The sequence below is a fragment of the Petaurus breviceps genome, unplaced genomic scaffold (genome assembly GCF_028583685.1).
Source record: "Petaurus breviceps papuanus isolate PSGF00001 unplaced genomic scaffold, PetGlider_PUasm1.0 90804, whole genome shotgun sequence".
Taxonomy (NCBI): domain Eukaryota; kingdom Metazoa; phylum Chordata; class Mammalia; order Diprotodontia; family Petauridae; genus Petaurus; species Petaurus breviceps.
The window spans coordinates 1,454,335-1,473,025 of NW_027187348.1; the positions used below are offsets into that span (position 1 = coordinate 1,454,335).

The 18,691-nt window shown below is 43.4% G+C and overlaps 1 protein-coding gene across 4 annotated transcripts in view; it reads left to right on the forward strand.

The window, feature by feature from the left end:
* Positions 1 to 18,691, forward strand: part of POU2F3 (POU class 2 homeobox 3) — a 93,992-nt gene that overhangs the window by 11,040 nt on the left and 64,261 nt on the right. For 3 of the 4 annotated variants that reach the window (XM_069070052.1, XM_069070053.1, XM_069070056.1), the window contains exon 2: positions 905 to 973. In XM_069070052.1, coding sequence (XP_068926153.1) covers positions 905 to 973 — 69 coding nt within the window. Of the gene's footprint in view, positions 1 to 904; positions 974 to 1,066; positions 1,089 to 18,691 lie in introns of those variants that run through there. The other variant, XM_069070055.1, reaches the window with a different exon arrangement.

The window sequence follows — 18,691 nt, forward strand, 5'->3', positions numbered from 1 at the left end:
AGGGAGAGAAAGAGAGAGGGAGGGAGGAAGGGAGGGAGGGAGACAGAGACAGAAAGGGAGAGAGAGACAGAGAGAGAGAGGGAGGGAGGGAGGGAAAGAATGGAAGGAGTCAGAAGAGAGTTGGTGAGGCACTTAATGGCTATTCTATGGGCATTCAGATGGGGCTGGGGGCCTCACACCACACACACACACACACACACACACACACACACACACTCTCTGAAGGAGTAGGACAAGAAGAGGGCTGAATGCTCCTAGGGGACAGAAGTCTCCTGGGAGAGGACCAAGGTGGGAATTGGGAGCTGAATCTCTAGAATGTTAGCCACCCTTCTCTGGCAAGAGAAGAATTGGCATGGGCAGAGAAGTGAGACAATACGGCACTTGGGTTTAGGCTGTAAGACACTTACTTTCCACCCCAGTGTTGTGTAGCTGGGGTTTGAAAACATGGGCATGTTTTCTACCCCTTTTTCAAAATCAAAATCAACCCCTACCCCTCCAATCCCAGAAGAGGACAGGATGAATCAGATTGTGAAGAAAGAGGGCATCTTTCCCCTTCTGTACCCCTCTCTCCTTTTAAAATATTTACCACCTGAGCCCTGGTGATGGAGAGTTATAGAAAATGAATGTTACAAAAGGTGAGAGACCCAAAAGCGGCTCAGTAGAAAGGGGAAAAGAAAAAAGAGAGAGAGAGGAGGAGCAGAGAACACAGCTCACCCACTGTGGAGGGGAGCTGTACCCCAAGCTTATGAATATTCTAAATGGTTGTATATGCAGGAATAGGGCATTTGAAAGTCTGATGGTTGTTGTAATTACACATTCATTTTTGCTGTTTAGTTAAAGCCACACATGTCATTGCATGATAAGTTGTGACCTGTCATTAAAATCAGCTGTGTTTTCTTTGCAGATATCAAGATGAATGGGGATGTGGCAGATTCCACGGACACTCGAAATGCCCTTAGCCAGGTGGAGACAGGTAAGGGGATCCTCCGTCTCCTGTACCATCATTCCTAAGCAACCTGGGTGGAGGACAAGGGACAATGAGGCCTGAGGAAGAACAGAGCAGCTGGAAGTTACAGAAAACATGCAATGTATGGATTGTATCCCCTTTTCTTGCTTGCTCTTTCCCCTTCAGTCAGATAGACCTGCTACATCATGGTAAATGGAGCCTACTAGAAAAAAGAGAGCGAAATCTGTGCTAGAACAGTAAAGTCTCTCTGTGATTCTTCACTTCTCTGAATAGGAAGGCAGTCACTTGGGAGTTAAGGAATGCTTGCTTAGTCCTAGGAAGAGGCCAAGAACCTGCGAAAAACAAGTGAAAGATGAGGTTCATTCATACTCAGTTGTGTTTTGACATCACAGACACCAGGCTGCCTGCAATTAACCAAAGGAGGAAAATCCAGGTTTAACAGAAGAGGGATAGCTTGATGGGGAGCTCAAAAGAGAGACTGTTATCTGAGCGTTTGTTTCTTGAGTGAGCCAAATGTGTTCAAGGTAGCACATAGGACATAGGAGAGTCAGCTCGGCAGATAGTGTGAAACAAAATCAAGATAGCCAAAAGGTTCCTAAGAAATGAGAATAAAAAAAAATTTTAAAGAAATGAGAATAAATATTCCTAGCTTGATAGCTTTTTACTCCTGGTAGAAATTGTATTTGCAAAACTCCTACAGAATTCTTTTTAAGTCTAAAGAAAGTGTAATCTAACCTCCTTAAGGATGAGGTGAAGACTGGCTTTTTTTTTTTTTGTCTTTACTTCCCAGAGCCTAGCACAGTGCCTTGCAGGTGGTAAGCGCTTAATAAATGTTTATTAAAATGGATTGAAATGGTAGGTGTAAAGTAATGGGACTATTAGAGCATCTCAAAGACACTACAATTAGCCTTTCATCTGTGTCATTAGGCCCACAGAAATAAGAAGCCAAAAGGTTTATTAAATCCCCTGGGTATCCCTAGGCCTAAGATCTTTTCTCATTTTCTCCAGGAGTTACTCCCCTCCCTTTTTTTTCTGAGCATAAAATTTCATTCTCAGAGCTCATCTCTCAGCATCAGGGGTCAGATACACCTAGAAGAAAAACGAACTTTCCTGCTCCCCATCCAAATGTTGAAATGGCCTTATGTTCTGATTCTATTTTTTTTAGTGGGATGGGGGAAGTTGAGGAGCATTGGGAATAGACACTTGCAGTCTTTTTGATTTAGCTTTCTGTACTTGGGCAAGATGGGGAACCATCTTGTAGCAGGGGAGTGTTTTTTCTAAAAGATTTCCAAAGTCTTGGATCTGTTGGTTGCTCTCGTCCACTTTCCAGAACCTTCTTTCTTCAGATAAAGTATCTACTCTGGCTCCTGCTTGAGAAGAAAACCCAGACAGGGCTTTAGAATCTGTGGGAGTTTAACTAAGGAATAAAGGGGAAAGGTCCCATTCTCTGATGCAATTGCATCAGTAGATGTTATGTGTAACCTGCAATGGATGACCATTAGGAACTTAGGTGTGGGATTTCAGAAGCTAGGCAGGGCTCCTATGCTGTTAACAACAGAGCAGTTCTCTTCTTTATTCAACCCATCCTCCTTAAAGGGGTCAGCATTCTATCACTGGACCTTAAGGAGTTAAACTAGATGGCCTTAGAGGTCCCTTCCAACTCTCAAAATTCTGTGATTCTGAGATTCTCCTTTCCTGTTAGGAGGATGTATCATTTGTATTGGCCAGAAAACCCAGGGGTCAACGAAAGTAAACTTGATAAGGTCCTCTAGAACCCGGGATTTTTCTCTCCAGGGCAGACTTGGACCGAAAGGAGGTGATCATCCAATTAACCTCATGTTTTTGAGGGCTGAGAAAGAAGGTGTCTAATTAAAGTAACCAAACTTCCTGGAAAGTCATTCTGACCTTTTTTTTTTTAAACAGAGGAAGGCTTATTATGAGTCACAATGGTTACCGATTTGGTTTAAAGGCTTCCTTTGGGTTTTTAAAAGACAGAATCACCTTCCCAGCAATTCATGAATTAAGGGGTGTTTTTAAAGGAACTATAAACAAAGGCAACCTAGAAAGCCCCAGCACTCCCTGAGAACAGCTTCTGTGCTCAGCGAAATCCCCAAGGGGCACCTAGTGGAAGAGGAAGGGGAACTGAGTTTTTCCATCTTTAGTAACAAAGTTTCCTGAATCCACTTTTTTCACCTTCCTCCCTTATTCTCAGCCCCTATCCAATCACTGGCACTTCTTTTCCCTGGATGGATGAGAGAAGCATAGGGATATTTTATAGTGGTCTCAGCTTAGTTAATGTCTAAGAATAAACTCTAACCCCCACAAATGCCCTGCTCAGTGCCACCCCCTCCCCCATCTGTCCCATCACCCTGGCCCCATAGAACCTTCAATATAGTCTCGACAACTGTTCACATTTAAATGCTATGGATTTAACCAAAGAGCTCTCCTCACAGCAACTCCAGAAGGGAGCTACGGCAATTATTACTTCGAGGATTTGTGGTTTCATCCAGATGGGTGCACCTCTCTGTGGCTGAGCAGAGGGTTTCATGAGTAGCTGTGCCTGTAAATATTACTCACAGTTCATTCAAGTGATTCAACAGACATTCATTAATCACCTAATATATGTTGTGCTAGGAGTTGAGAAAACAAAGATAAAAACAAAACAAAGCTTGCCCTCAATAAGCTTATGTTCTACTAGGAGAACGACACCTTAGGCAGCTAAGTCAAGACAAAATATATAAAAAGTAAATATGAAGTAGCTTGGTGACACGGTGGATCCAGTGCTGGAACTGGACCTTTCTGACTTCAAATTTGGCCTCAGATACACTCCCACACAGCTGTGTGACCCTGGGAAAGTCACTTGATAAAAGTAGAGAGTAAATGGTTAAAGAGTCAGAGAAGAGTCAGATCTACAGTAATTTGAGAAAATGTGAGCTGGCCTTATCTATCTTTAACTGAGGCTGCTGAAAAGGAAAAAATATCTAGGAGTAGTCTCTCCCACTTTCCCTTTCAACCTTTAGAGTCATGGAGAATAGAAAGAAACTTGACATTAAGGCAATACTCCGTCTCCTTACTCCCCATAATACCCAGGCTCTATGGTCCTTTGTCAGGGGGACCTAGCCAGGTCGATTTTTCTAAATACAGTTGAATATGGGGCAAGTAGTTTTATTTTTCTCTCTTGTACTGTCCTCAGTTGTTTGCCTCAGTTTCCTCATCTGTAAAATGAGCTGGAGAAGGAAATGGCACACTACTCCAGTATCTTTGCCAAGGAAACCCCAAATGGGGCCACAAGGAGTCAGATAAGCCTGGAAATGACTGAACAACAAAAATGCAAAGTAATTTCAGAGAAATGACCAAAAATTAGTATTACCTGAAAAGGCTTGGAGCAGGATATAACACTTGAATTGAGCCTTAAAGGGAACTAGGGATTCCAAGAGGCAGAGGTGAGGAGTAAGGACATTCCAGGCATGAGGCACTGCCTATGCAAAGGCATGAAGGTGAGAGATGACATGTTAGGACCTGGAGATGGCAAGCAGGTCAGTTTGTTGGATTGAGGTGTGCATGAGAAGGAGGAACTTGAGGCAAGTATGCAAAGAAAGCTTGGGACCAAACCTTCAAGGATTTTAAATGCCTGACAGAGGAGTTCATGTTTTATCTTAGAGACACAGGAGCTTCATGAGCAGAGGAGTGACATTGTCAAAAGTGTACTTTATGATTATCAATGTGGCAGTGGTAAGAAGGATGGGTTAGAGAGGGGAAAGTTTGGAAGCAGGGAGACCAATTACAAAGCTATTGCAAACCTCAAGAAAAGCAAAAATGAGGGCCTGAACAAGAGTGCTGATTGTGTGAGTAGACACAGAGGGCATGGAAGGGAACAATGTGGAATGATAACCTACAAGGCCTGGTGAATGATAGGACTGGTGAAAGGATGGTGCAAAAGAAAGAAAGGGAAGATTGCTGGCTAATGCAAAGGTTGTGAACTTGGGTGAGTGGAATAATGGTGGTGACCTGAACAGAAAGAAAGAAGTTAGGGAAAAGAGTGGAGCTGTCACCAACTTTTACTTTAAGTATTTCCATATTGAGAGGACCTTCCAGATCTTGTACCCCATTGGCATATGCTTAAGAAATCCAGAGGCACCCCCATGATACAATGAAGCATTGGGTTTTGGGGAAGTGGAGTACAAGTACCATTATCCCCATTTTCTAGATGAGGAAACTGAGGCACAGAGGTTAGGCACATTGTCAGGGTAGGGATTTACTTGCCTACACTGGCCATGGTTTTAGCATAGTCTTGGGGTGGCCAGGTGGCACAATGAATAGAGCACCGGTCCTGGAGTCAGGAGGACCTGAGTTCAAATGTGACCTCAGACACAACACAAAACTAGATGTGTGACGTTGGGCAAGTCACTTAACCCCAATTGCCCTACCTTCCTCTCTCCAAAAAGCAAAAAACAAACAAACAAAAAAACAAATCATAGTCTTGACAATATTATTTAATAATATTAAAATAATACTACACAGAATGGTGTAATGAACAAAACACTGGATTAGGAGTCAGGAGACTTGATTTCTAGTCCCAGCTCTGACACCAATTTTGTGTTTTGGCATAAATCATTGCTGGACTAAATAATCTCTAAATTGTCTTCTAGTTCCAACATGTTAAGATCCTAATAACAAAAACTCGTATTTATAGGAATTTCTTTTAATTTTTCTGAATACTTTATTGTTTATTTGTGTATTGGTATACAGATCTCCTGCCCTCTCTCTCCACTCCTTTCCTTGGCACCATCCTTCTTGTCTTCCTTCTCCAAGTTTTCTCCCAGTTCTCTCCACCTCATTCTTCCCTTGCTTCACTCTCCCTGCATTCTCTCTTTTCCTCTACTCTTTGCTGTTCCAATTGGATATTTGGGAAGCTGAGCAAAGGCAGAGCAAGGCAAGGGAGTGGAGGCAGGAGACAGGGAGGGAGAGGACCTCAGAAAGCCAGACAGTTGGCATGCTTGGGCAGAGGATGATAGTGGTGGAGAGTAAATGGTTAAAGAGTCAGAGAAGAGTCAGATCTGCAATAATTTGAGAAAATGTGAGCTGGCCTAGGCTAGGAGATTGAAAGCTTTATCTATCTTTAAATGAGACTGCTGAAAAGGAAAAAGATCTAGGAGTAGCCTCTCCCACTTTCCCTTTCAACCTTCAGAGTCATGGAGAATAAAAAGAAACTTGACATTAAGGCAATATTCCCTCTCCCTACTCCCCATAACACCCAGTCTCACCTTTGTCAGGGTGACCCAACCAGGTCAATTTTTTTAAAATGCAGTTGAAAATGGGGCAAATAGTTTTGTTTTTCTCTCTTGTATTGTCCTAGAATTTGGAAAGGATTCCCCCTACTCATCTCCACCTTACCCTTCTCCCCAGCTTTTTTCAAACTGTTTGGAGATCCTAGAAGGTAAATGGTTCCAAGACAGAGACAAACAGTGGAGTGGGAGTCCCTGCAGATCACAGGAGGAACTGGTGGCAAATGACCTCCCCTTCTTGTAACTTATACTCTAGCCTCAAGTTCTCCATCTGTGAAATGATAATTTCCCCTCAAGATGTTTGGGATTTTCTGAAGGAAGATCTTATCATTCTTAAATTGTAAGCTTGTTTTCAGAAATTTAGACTCTACAGTTTAGACCTAGAAGGAACCTTAGTAATCGTCTAGTTCAATGCCCTCATTTTATGGATAAGGAAATTTGATTTATCACATATAGAATATAGAATGAAGGATATAAATTTATAAATATATAGTACTAAAAAATTCACATTTTTAAGTAGTATTATGTCTCAGGAATCATCTTTGTGGATAAGTGGATGCCTACCTTTCCTAATCCCTGGCCCTAAGTGAGATTGCAGTAACAAGGAATAAGCATTGTGCCAAGGGGGAGGAGGCAGATCCAAGAAAACCAATGAATGTGGGTTTGGATATTTATGCTATATATACTATCCGTTCAAAGAAAGAGAAAGTTGGACATTAGAAGCTAAAAAGCAGTGAGATTTGGGAAAGAAGTAATGACATGAATGAATTAGGGATTGACAGGTTCCCTTCCTGACTTCCTACTCAGATCATTTTGTGACCACACATTGAAAAAGAGAACCCCTCACAGGAAAAAAAAAATGGATCAAGATGATTCTTTTGGTGTTCTGGAAAGAGCACCAGCCTGGGAGATTGGAGAGCTGGGCCTTCAAGACCTGGACCTTTCCACCTCTCTGAACTTTCCCATTTCTTTCTTTGAAAATAAGAGGGTTGCACTGATGTTTTCTGAGGTTCCTTCCAGTTTTAATATTACATATGTTTATATTATATAGTTAATACGTTGTGTAATGGACTTAGTATCTCCACTCCCTTTAGGCCAATATCATGAAAGGGTTTTCAGTCATGGGAGAAGAGATGTGAGGTAATGACTCTGTGTGTGTGTGTGTGTGTGCTTGCATGAGTGAGAGAGAGACAGAAAGACAGAGACAGAGAGAACACAAAATTAAGAGTCAGAAAACCTGGATTCCTATCCAAATTCTTCTGCATACTACCTGTGTGGTCTGGTTTAGTACAAGTCATTTCACCTTTCTCCGCTTCTTTATTTGTAAAATGAGAGGATTTCATTAAATAGCCTATAAGGTCTCTTTTAAATATAGATTCTATGGTCCTATATTCTGTTCTGCCCTTTTCCCTCCTTCTTTCTGCCCTAGGCCACCTAGACCTGGACTTCCTACCTCCACTATGAGCCCAAGGCTCTGGAGAAGCTGAAGGGTTAGGAAGGGAATCCTGAAGTCATCAAATAGGATGACAGCCTACCTAACTCTTTCCTGAAGTTGTCTAATGCCATCTCATCTTGTAGATGCTGGACCAGCTTCTGCCTGGAAAAAATCACCCCCATAATAGGGAGGAGCGACCTCCTCATCCTAAAGGTGATTTTCTGGGGCTAAAGGCCCTCCTTCTTCCTTTCCTCCTCCTCCCTAGAAAAGTGTAAGTACAGGTTTCCCTCTCCTGGGCTAGGGTCCCATTGCCCTCCAGGGTGAATAAGGGAAGTTTGCTAGGAAGTTAGGGGCCCAGGAGAGAGAAGCCCCTCTTGCCAAGTCCTGAGCATGGGAAACAGCGTTGTGGGCCTCTCCCAAAAAGCGTCGGTGCTGTTGACTCAAAAAAATAATAGGTGTTAATTTGTATACTGGTTTGCATCTAATTTCCATGCAGTTCCTTTTATGTTAGACTGCAAGAGCCCTAAACTTGGAGTAAAAAAAAAAACTGGGTTCAAAACCCAGCTCAAAGATTCACTAGCTCTGCAATCTTAAGCTTCGTTTCCTTTGTGCCTCGGTTTCTTCATCTGTAAAATGATGGGGTTGGACAAGATTACTTAAGGTGCCTTTCAACCCTAACATCCTACACATTCTGTAAAAAAGAAAATAAAAATCCGCATGCCTGCCTTTCACGTCCGAACTACATCTTCCAGCTCCTGGTTCTTTGCTCTCCATGTCCCTGGTTTATTCCAGGCTGGAAAAACCAAAAGCTGGCACTTCGTTTGATTATATTAGGTTCGTAGCCATCTGAGCTGTATGGGACCTTAGCAATCACCAAGTACAACCCCTCATTTTACAGTTGAGGAAACTGAGGTCTAGAAAGCGGAAACTGATTCAAGAGCCGAGCAGCAGATCCTAACCCTAGCCTCCCACGGTCCAGACCTATCACAGCTTTCACTCCGCTGCCCTGTTTGGCTAGCCTAGGTCTGCCGTGAGTGCGTCTTCCAACGCCAGCTCTAGAGAAGCCCACGCATCCATGACAAGGATGGAGACCACGGCCGCAGGTCTGCTCCCTGGTCCAGCGCAGCTTGGGAAAGAACAGAGAAAGAATCGAAGCGAGGGCGCATAGAGGACCAAGAGCAGCCGCGCAGCGCAGAGCAGCTCAAGGCGGCGGCGAAGGGGACCTGGCGGTTGCTATGACAACGAGGCTTCAGTCCCGATTTGCATAGGGCGCTGATTTCCCTACTGCAGCCCAGTGCGAGGCCCTGCAAATTTCCATATCCCTGCCTCAGAGCCTGCTGGGGGTGTGAGGAGAGAGGAGAGAGGTCATTTGAAATTCAAATAAGGATGATTAAGGTTTTCTCGAGGAGGGAAGCGAGGACAAAAGGGGTTAAGCCGCCTGGCAAATGTCAAGTCTCCATAACCGAAAGTTATCAAAGGGAGGAGTGCACCTGGCTGGCTCTTCTCCAACGCCCCACACTCCATGCCTGCTATCCGTTCTACCGCCGGGGCCAGGACACCCCATCTCCCTCGATACCCCATCTCCGTGCAATCTTTCTAAGACAGGTATTTCTAGACAGAAGCGTCTCCGGACAGAATGCCGCTCTGCTGAAACCTGTTTCTGACACTGCCTCTGACCCTCCAAGAAAACAGGGTGAAGCCGTATTCTCTCTACCGTCTGAATGCCTAAGTTTACCTGTAGGTGTAATGGACTTAGTATCTCCACCAGTATCACGAAGGGGTTTGTGATAAGGGGAGAGGTGATGTGACCTAGTGAAAAATGCCCTGCATCAGGAGTCAAATGCCCTGAGTTAGCTACTTTCTACCTGAGCAGCCTTGGGCAAGTCCCATATTTCCATGCCTTAGTTTCTTGTAAAAACTCAGGAACTGGGCTAAATTCTGTCTAAAGGTCTTTCCAGATCTAAAACCTATGGCTGTGTGAATTGACAGATGTTGAACCTCTGAAAAAAAAACAAGCCTGGATTGTCAGGTGGTTAGAAAGCAGGTAACATTGGAAGCTAGGACCCTGAGTCCAGGTTTAAGCTCTGGCCCCTGCCTTACTTTGTGACAGTGGGTAAGTCATTTTGAGTCTCCAGGTTTCAGTTTCCCCATCCGAAATAGAAATGCTGTAGGCAATAGAGGACTGGACACTAGAATGGGAGTCAGAAAGCTAGCTCATAATCATTGTTTTGCTACTGAGTGATGACAAGTAAATCACTTCACCTCTGGGGCCTCAATGTTCTTATCTATAAAATGAGAGGTCAGCAGGAATGAACTAAATCATCTTAACATCCCCTCCAGCACTGACATTCTGTGAGAAAAACTCTGACTCTTCCCTGTCTCCATGACGGTACCAGAACAAATATAATGATACCCATTGTAATGTCAGGTCCCCAGAGAATCCCAGATGTGGTAGGAATAGAACCTCTGCCCTATAATTCCCTGATGGACAGAATCTGAGAGATAAAAGATCCATATCCCAAGAGCAGGTATAGGAACTTTGTAAGAAAGCACCTGCTTCTCTTTTTGTTGAGAGAGGCTCTAGAAATGTTTAAGAGTCCAATGGATATGATCCCTTCCAGACACATACTCTGGATTCAAATCACAACTCTTCTACTTCGACTTTAGGCAACATGCTTCCCATCTCTGGGCCTCAGCTTTCTGATCTGTAAGAAAGAAATTTTTGATTCAGAAATTTATGATCGGAAGGTCCTAGGATCTATCAATAAGCCCCTAGAATATAAGGGACTGTCCAACCTGTATTCAGTACCTCATGGCCTTAGTTTAGGCTCTAGACTTCTCAAAATCTCTTCAGTCTATGATCTGTGTCAAGAATTGATTCCAACTCAAAGTAGTGGTTGTTTATATAAAGTTGTCATAAAGAAAATGAGGAAGGAGAGGAAGACCCAGGGCTTGACCCTAAGGGTGAGACCAGCCTGCCCTGCACAGGGAAAGGGTAAAAGATCCTTTAATAGAGGTAAAAGAGACGTTGGAGATCACTTAATGCAACTTGCTCCATGTAGAAATAAGAAACAAAGGTCCCACAGCTGATAAGTGAAAGCCTTGAGGAAGGAACACAAGGATTTGTGTAGAACTTTCTAGTTGATGGGGCTCTTCTTCATAGTTGTCCTGTGACATCAGCAGTACCAGTATAATGAATAGTTCACTGCATCTGGGGTAAGGAGAACTGGGCTGAAATTCCAGCTCCAAGACATACTCGTTGCATGACCTTGAGTGAGTCATTTAAAATCCCTGGACCTTAGTTTCCTTGTCTGTAAAATAAGGGGGTTGGACTAGATGATCTCTGAGGGCCCTTTTCTATCTAAACATTTGATCACCTGATCCTATGAACATTGATACTCTGATTCTAAATCGAGGGCTCTTATCCCTATAGCACAGTGCTACCAAGGCACCACAGCTAGATAGTAGCAGCTGCCAACTCAAACGCATCTAGCATCTGGGCACCTATGCCTTCGGGCATCTTTGTGACTCCTGGCATAGTGCTGCACATCTTCTGACCCCTTTTTATAGTGGTAAACAGGTTTGTATATGTTATATCTACACCTTACCTGTCATCTTCCCCCAGCTCTACCAGAACCTTCATCTCCAGGGTCCCACAAGCATAGACAATTGTCCAGTGGAGACAGTAAATCTTGTTCATCCCCTCACAGACAGGAAGGTCCCACTGTAGGAGCTCAAAATTTGCCTCTTGGAAGTGCTATTGACTCTCTTCCATGTTGCCTCTGGCACCCACGCTCCCAGGAAAGACTTCTGCCCTTACCCTATTCACAAGGACACAGTAAATGGGAGGCCTTTTCTTGGCCTGGTCTGAAAACAAGGTTGATGCCTTCAATGCCATTCATCCAAACATTTATGAATTGCTTTTTCTGTGCTAGGAGCTGAGCTAAGAGCTGAGGATACAAGGAAACAAAATCAAAAAATTATGCTTGCCTTCAGGGATCTTAGGCTTGATAGGAAGAATAAAGTGTAACTCTACATCGGACTCTCCAAACCTCATTTAAAGGTTTTCTCATCTTAAAGCTGGTGGAGATATTGACTGACAAGGGAGGGGACTTCATTGAAAGACTGCTGCTGCCACAGCCCTGTCTAGGAGCTGTCTCCCACCAGGGATGACAGAGCCTTTGACAATTAATCGCTCATGGGTGGCAGGCAGGGTGGGAGGAGGGCTGGGCTGAAGCTTATCTCAGCTTTGTCAGGGCTGGGCTCTCCAAAGACTGGGGCAAGAGGTCTCCATGACGCCCGGCACACCCAGCAGACTCCCTGGGGATGGTTGGGGAAGGGTGGTACTCCAACATTAAACAAAAAGTCCTATTGTAGCAGCACATGATGATTTCTCTACTTTTAATTTCAGTCTCTATTTCTTTTTCATCCAAGACCCTTCTTTCTCTTTAAGACTCCAAAACTAACTCCCATAATCAAATTACCCTTATGTTTTGAGAGATACAAAATGAGAAACGGGGGAGTTGACATTGAGTTCTAACTTCTTTCCCTTGTGTGACCTTGGGCAAATGGCTCAACCTTTCTAAGAGTCCCCATCTGTCTAATGATAATAACATCCTTGTACATTTAAATAACATTCAATGTCAACAAAGCATTTTACTCACAGTAACCAGTTGAGATAAATCATGTGACCATTATCCCCATTTTGCAGAGGAGGAAACTGAGGTTTGGGAAAATGGAGTGATTTGCCCAGGGTCACATAGCTATTCAGTGCCAGAATCAAGACATGATGTCTCTAAGACTCAAATCCATTACTCTTTCTGCTGTGGTGTCACAATGAAGTGTCTAAGATACCTCCTTCCCAGTGTGTCACATTGTCAGAATCACAGCATCTTAGTGCTGGAAGGAACTTCAAATAACATGTAGAAACTGTTCCTAAACACCTCCAATAAGTAGCCACTTGGCCTTCCCTAAGACTCTCCAACAAGTAGGGGATGCACTCCCTCCTGAGCCAACCCATTATGTCTCTAGACAGCTCTGTGGTTATGGAAGGTTTTTTCCCTTGCTTAGTGCCACTCATTTGTACTACTTTTGTCTTCCAAAACCAAGTGGAACAAATCTAGTATTGTTCTGAAATGCCCATCTTTGCCACAGTTTATTTAATTCTCTGGACATTCATGTTTTAATGCCTTCCCAAGAGAGTGGGACACCCCCACCCCCACCCTGGGCAGTGGAGCATATGCCCAGGAATGGGGGCAAAAGGGAAACCCACAGTGGTGACTCTTGTCTTGAATCTCATTTGATTCTTACAACAACCTCACAAAGTAAATATTACTATTCTTCATTTTTCAGGTGAGGAAACTGAGGCTGAGAGATTAAATGATTTGCCCATGGACCCGTAGCTCAGTAATGGCTGAGCTGGGATTAAAACCCAGATCCTTTGCCCCCAAATACAACACTTTTTTCATTGTACTGTAACTATGGCCTTAGCCACTAGACACTCTCCTCAGGACCTGGCACCTTGAAAATATGCCTGGCCCACTTCAAGGATATTGTCATAGGATTACAGAATTAGAAATTGTAAGGAGCCTTAGAGATCATCTAAGCCATTCCCCTAATTTTACAGGCTAGGAAACTGAGGCCAAAGAGACTGAGTGAGCTTCTCAAGGATACACAAGTGCACATAGTAGCAGGGACAGAATTCCAACCTCAGTCTTTCATTCCAATTCTAGCATTCTTTGTACTATACCATTCTGTCTCATGCTGTGCTGCCCCATGCTTCCTAGGAGAGAGGACTGAAGTGAGCCATGGGATAGAGAAACAGCTGGAGGTAAAGAATAAAACCAGTTACTCATAGTGTAAACTTTGCTGTGCTTTATTTTCCAAAGAATTTAAAGTAGGGAAGATTGGGTACCTTCCGTAAGAGGCCTTTCTCAACTGCTAGAGCCTGCTTCCTTTTGATTATCTATCTTTCTTGTATACATCTTGTATATATCTTGTTTGCATGCTGTCTCGATCATTAGACTAGGAGCTCCTTGAGAGTGGGGACTGGGTTCTTTTTTTTTTATTTTGTATCCCTAACACTTAGCATAGTACCTAGCACATAGTAGGTGTTTCATAACTATTGACTGAGAAATGGAGAGATGTGCATTGCTTGGGGAATGAGTTGAGAAAAAGTAGAACTGGGAGAGTTGGAAACATCCTTGGTCCTGATTATAGGGCTCAGTCCCTGAAATTTGTGAGGAGAGAAAATCAGTTTCATCGTCATGTCTTGAATTTGCTAATTAGCATTGGTGGATACTTTGGTATATACTCTGTGTCCCAAGCTGAGCCCATGGCTAGGAGGCATTTTTCTGTTCCTGGAATCTTTAAAACCATTTTATTGTTGCTCATTTTGGTTGTGTCCAACTCTTTGTGACCCCCTTTAGGGTTTTCTTGGCGGAGATACTGGAATGGCTTGCCATTTCCTTCTACAGCTTATTTGACAAATAAGGAAACTGAGGTAAATAGGATTAGGTGACTTGCCCCGGGTCACACAACTTAAGTGTGTGTGAGTAAGGAAATATATGCAACTGGATTTCAACTCAGGAAGATAAGTCTTCCTAACTCCAGGCCCAGGACTCTATCCACTATACCACCTAGCTGCCCCTGTCTGAAACCATAAAACACCCCAAATCCTATGGAATTTCAGAATTGAACAGTACCTTTGAGATCTGTTAGTCCAATTGCTATCTACTTCATCCCAGTTCATCACCAGTCATCCTGCCTTTTGTCCTGCTGCTGAACTTTGATGACTGGAAGAGAGTGAGGCTGACAACTTTGTTCAGCACTGTCTCACTTAAAGCCTGTTCACACAAGTCAAGACATCACCCTGTGATACCGTGTTTCCCCGATAATAAGACAGTCTTATTATTTTTTTTGGAAAGAAAAACACCAGAGGGCTTATTTTCAGGGGAGGGCTTATGTTGTCCTGCCTCAGCTCTCCTCCGCGGCACTGCTCTCAATGGCGCCAGCAAGCAAATCACTGGGGAAGCACAGGATGATGCGCTCACTGCTGCAGCTCTGATTGGATGCAGCTCAGAGCGCGGCTTGCATTTAACAATCGGGGGGAGGGGACGGTGCATACAGAGGGTACCATAATGTAGCGTGTAGCGCAGGGGATCACCTTCACTACAGTAGCAATCTCAATAGGGCTTATTTTCGGGGGAGGGCTTATTTTAGAGGAATCTTACACAGTAAGGGGAGGGCTTATTTTCGGGATAGGTCTTATTATCGGGGAAACACGGTATCATCTGTCCTCTTCAAAAAATGAAGGATTAGGGGGCAGCTAGGTGGTGTAGTGGATAGAGTATTGGCCCTGAAGTCAGGAGGATCTGAGTTCAAATTCTACCTCTGACCATACACTTGACACTTACTAGCTGTGTGACCTTGGGCAAGTCACTTAACCCCAATTGCCTCACCAAAACAACAACAAACACCTGGAAGGATCATCATCAACAACATCTGAGTAATATACTGAAATTAACTGAAAGTTAATTTCTACTCTAAAAAGTAATATAACTGAAATTAACACTAGCTTTGGAGTCCAAAGACCTAGATTTGAGGCCTTGCTCCAAACTTTTCTATTTCTTCATCTGTAACATGGGTTTAATAGCACCAGAAGAATCAGAAGAGCCGGCATATGTAAAGTGCCCTACAAAAGTCAGTTATCATTAGTAAGGGTACACATGGGGATTTTAACCCAAGTATCCTGCCTCTGTGCCCAAAGTCCTTTGCTAGTAAGAATCAAGCAATCATCAAGCTTGGATTAAATGCCTGTTAAATGCCAGGTACTGTGCTCAGGACTGGAGATACAAAATCAACACTGAAATGATCCCTGCCCTCAAGCATCTTACAGCCTATTGGGAATATTTCTTTCTTGCTTAATTCGAGTGAGTACCCTGGATAACTTCCAAGGTCTGATTCTCTCTATGTCTCTCTTTTTTGTTGCTTTTTGGAGGGCAATTGGGGTTAAGCAACTTGCCCAAAATCACATGGCTAGAAAGTGTGTCAAGCATCTGAGGCCACATTTGAACTCAGGTACTCCTGACTCCAGGGCCCATGCTTTATTCATTGCACCACCTAGCTGCCCCTTGATTCTCTTTTAATATAAGTAATTCCAAAAAGTTCCAGTCACTTTCCAACTTTAAGATTAAACTAGAAATCATCCCACATTGTCCTGGGGAGCTGCAGAATCCTGGTAAGAAGAGAAATATCTGAGAGCCACCGGGAGGGAAATGGCCTCAGTTGCTGGGTGCTCTCTGCATTTTGTTTACCAGCAAAAAGTAAAAATTCCGGCTTGAACAGTTTTCCTGCTTCTACCTCCCTCACCCAGAAAAAAGTCCCCAGGCAAACTTAAATCCCAGCAGCTGCCAGAGCTATGCAAATCAACCAGGGCCTGCAGGCTCCTAGAGCCAAGAGCTAGGAAGGCAGGAAGCTCCCCACTCCCTCCGCTCTGGGTTGTCTGGGAGCCTGTCCCCTTCTTGTTGGAGGATATCTTGCTGGCTCCCTGGATCTGTTCCCATTAGATAAGCCTCTCTGAGGTAGGACGGTGGTAGAAACTATTCTTTATGAACCTTCTCATTTCTTTGCTGACCTTCCCCCACACCTTGCTATACTGTCCAGTAACCTATTCTGTTCTGCTGCTATCTTGGCCCAAGGGAATTTATCGGTGTTTTAAAAAAAAAAATCCAAGAAGCCCCTTGAGAAGGAGATTCAATCTCCGACCCTTCCGTGTCTACTCTCAATTACCTCATTCCAGTTTCTCACAGGTTAGAAAGTCTTTACTTAGTTCTAATCTAAATCCCTCATGCCAGCATAAGCCTATTTCTGCTCTTTGCTGTCTTTTCAGATGGAGGCCAGTTATCCTCAATGTGCTCTCGGGTCAGTGAAACATCTGGAGCTGGAATAGGGTGGGCAGGATGGAAAACCAAAATTGAGACATGAAAAATTTCCTTTTATTTTGGAAACTCACAAACTTCAAAAGATTCTGGGCATCACATGGTATTGTGGGGGGAAAGTACTATAGTCAAAAGGCAGCAGATCTCCCTCTAAATTTTACATAGGTTCCCAAAGTGGGAGATACCACAACCTGGGGGAGGGGGGGGTCCTGGAATGATCCAAAGGGTAGTGGTAGTTTGAAATGATGCAAATTAAAAAAAAAAAAAGTTAAAGGGTTAAAGAAAGTAGATTTCCAGTGGTGCACTGAGTAATTTTTTTTCCCCCAGAAAGGGGACGATAGGCCAAATAAGTTTGGGAGCCTCTACAGTGAAACTTGCTACTCCTTATTGGTTGCAAGATCTTTGAAAAGTCACTTAACTAATCTAGAATTCAGTTGTCTCATTTGTAAAGTGGGTGGAATAATAATTTCTCTCCTCTAGTTCCATAACCAAAAATTATGTGTGATCATGGGCACAAATCCTTTCTGAACCTTACTTCTCTTGCCTATAAAGTGAGGGGGCTATAAAAATTCCATCCAGCTTTGGAATCTGTCATTTTCATTTGGCTCTTGTGCTTCTGATTCTTTCAGCTCCCCTTCCAATGGAGGCCATGGAGCCTCTTAAACTTGGAATTACCTATTATTTCTCAAGGAAGATGTGAAGAACTAGCAGGAGTCTCAAGTTGTTGAGCCTTCCAGGAAGATATCAATCCTTTCCATTTTACCCTCTAGTCTAGCTCTTTGGAACCAGGAATTCCTTCACCTCCCTTGCTGGAGGTAGTCCTGTCCTGCCCACGATGGTTGACTTTCAGGGAAAGAGCTCACATTCTAGAATCACACAGGATCTAGGTTCAAACCCTACTTCTTCCACTTACCATTTGTGTGACCTTGGACAAGTCTCTTCCCTTTTCTGAGTAACAGTTTTCCTTGCCTGTTAAACAAGAGACTTGCCCGAAGTGTTTTTTAAAGCTCACAGCATTATTTGCCTTGGGGGAGCTGGAGGAGAGGAGGAGCCAAACTGTTCCCTTCTTCCTGTTCATTTCCTGACATTGGCCCATTTCTCTCCAAGTGCTAAGTCATCAAAGGTTTCTAGTCCATCTCAGCACCTCCTACAAGGGGGGGAAATCCCAGCAGGAATATTTGTGAGAAAAACTTGAGAAACCTTAAAAGTTGATGTAGCATCCTCCCAGCTAGAAGAGACCAGAGAGAGCATATAATCCAAGACATATCTGAGCAGGAATCCTTTCTATGAGTGGTCCTCCAGCCACTGCTAGGAGACCTTTAGTGAGGAAGACTGACAGTGTTACAAAAATATATAAAATGGAGTTTCTTGGGGCGGCCAGGTAGTACAGTGAGTAAGAGCACTGGCCCCAGAATAGGGATGACCTGGGATCAAATACGGGCTCTGATACTTAGCACCACACCCAGAAATAACTGGCTGTGTAACCTTGAGCAAGTTACTTAATCCCAATTGCTTTAAAAAAAATGGAATTCCTCCCCTCAAGATGCTTATAATTTTTTTTTTGCTCCATATACACCCATTTATTTATGTTGTTGTTCAGTCATTTCAATTGTGTCCAACTCTTTGTGACCCTATTTGGGGTTTCCTTGGCAAAAATACTGCAGTAATTTACTATTTTCTATTCTAACCCATTTTACACATGAGGAACTGAGGTAAATAGGGTTAAATGACTTGACCAGGGTCACATAGCTAGTAAGATTCTGAAATTGAATTTGAACTCCAGAAGATGAGTCTTCTTGACTTCCATCATGGCTTTCTATCCACTACACCACCTAGCTGCTCCCAAATTACTTATGGCATCCCTTTTTGTGGTACCAAAGAACTGAAAACAAAGTATGCCCATAGATTGGGGGATGCATAGTTTGTTCAGGTCTGATGCTTATAATTTATTAATAATAGCTAACCCTTATCTAATACTTTAAGGTTTGCAAAGTGCTTTACAAATATTTGATCCTTACAGCAACTTTGAGAGGTGGGTGCTTTTATTACCTCCATTTTACAGTTG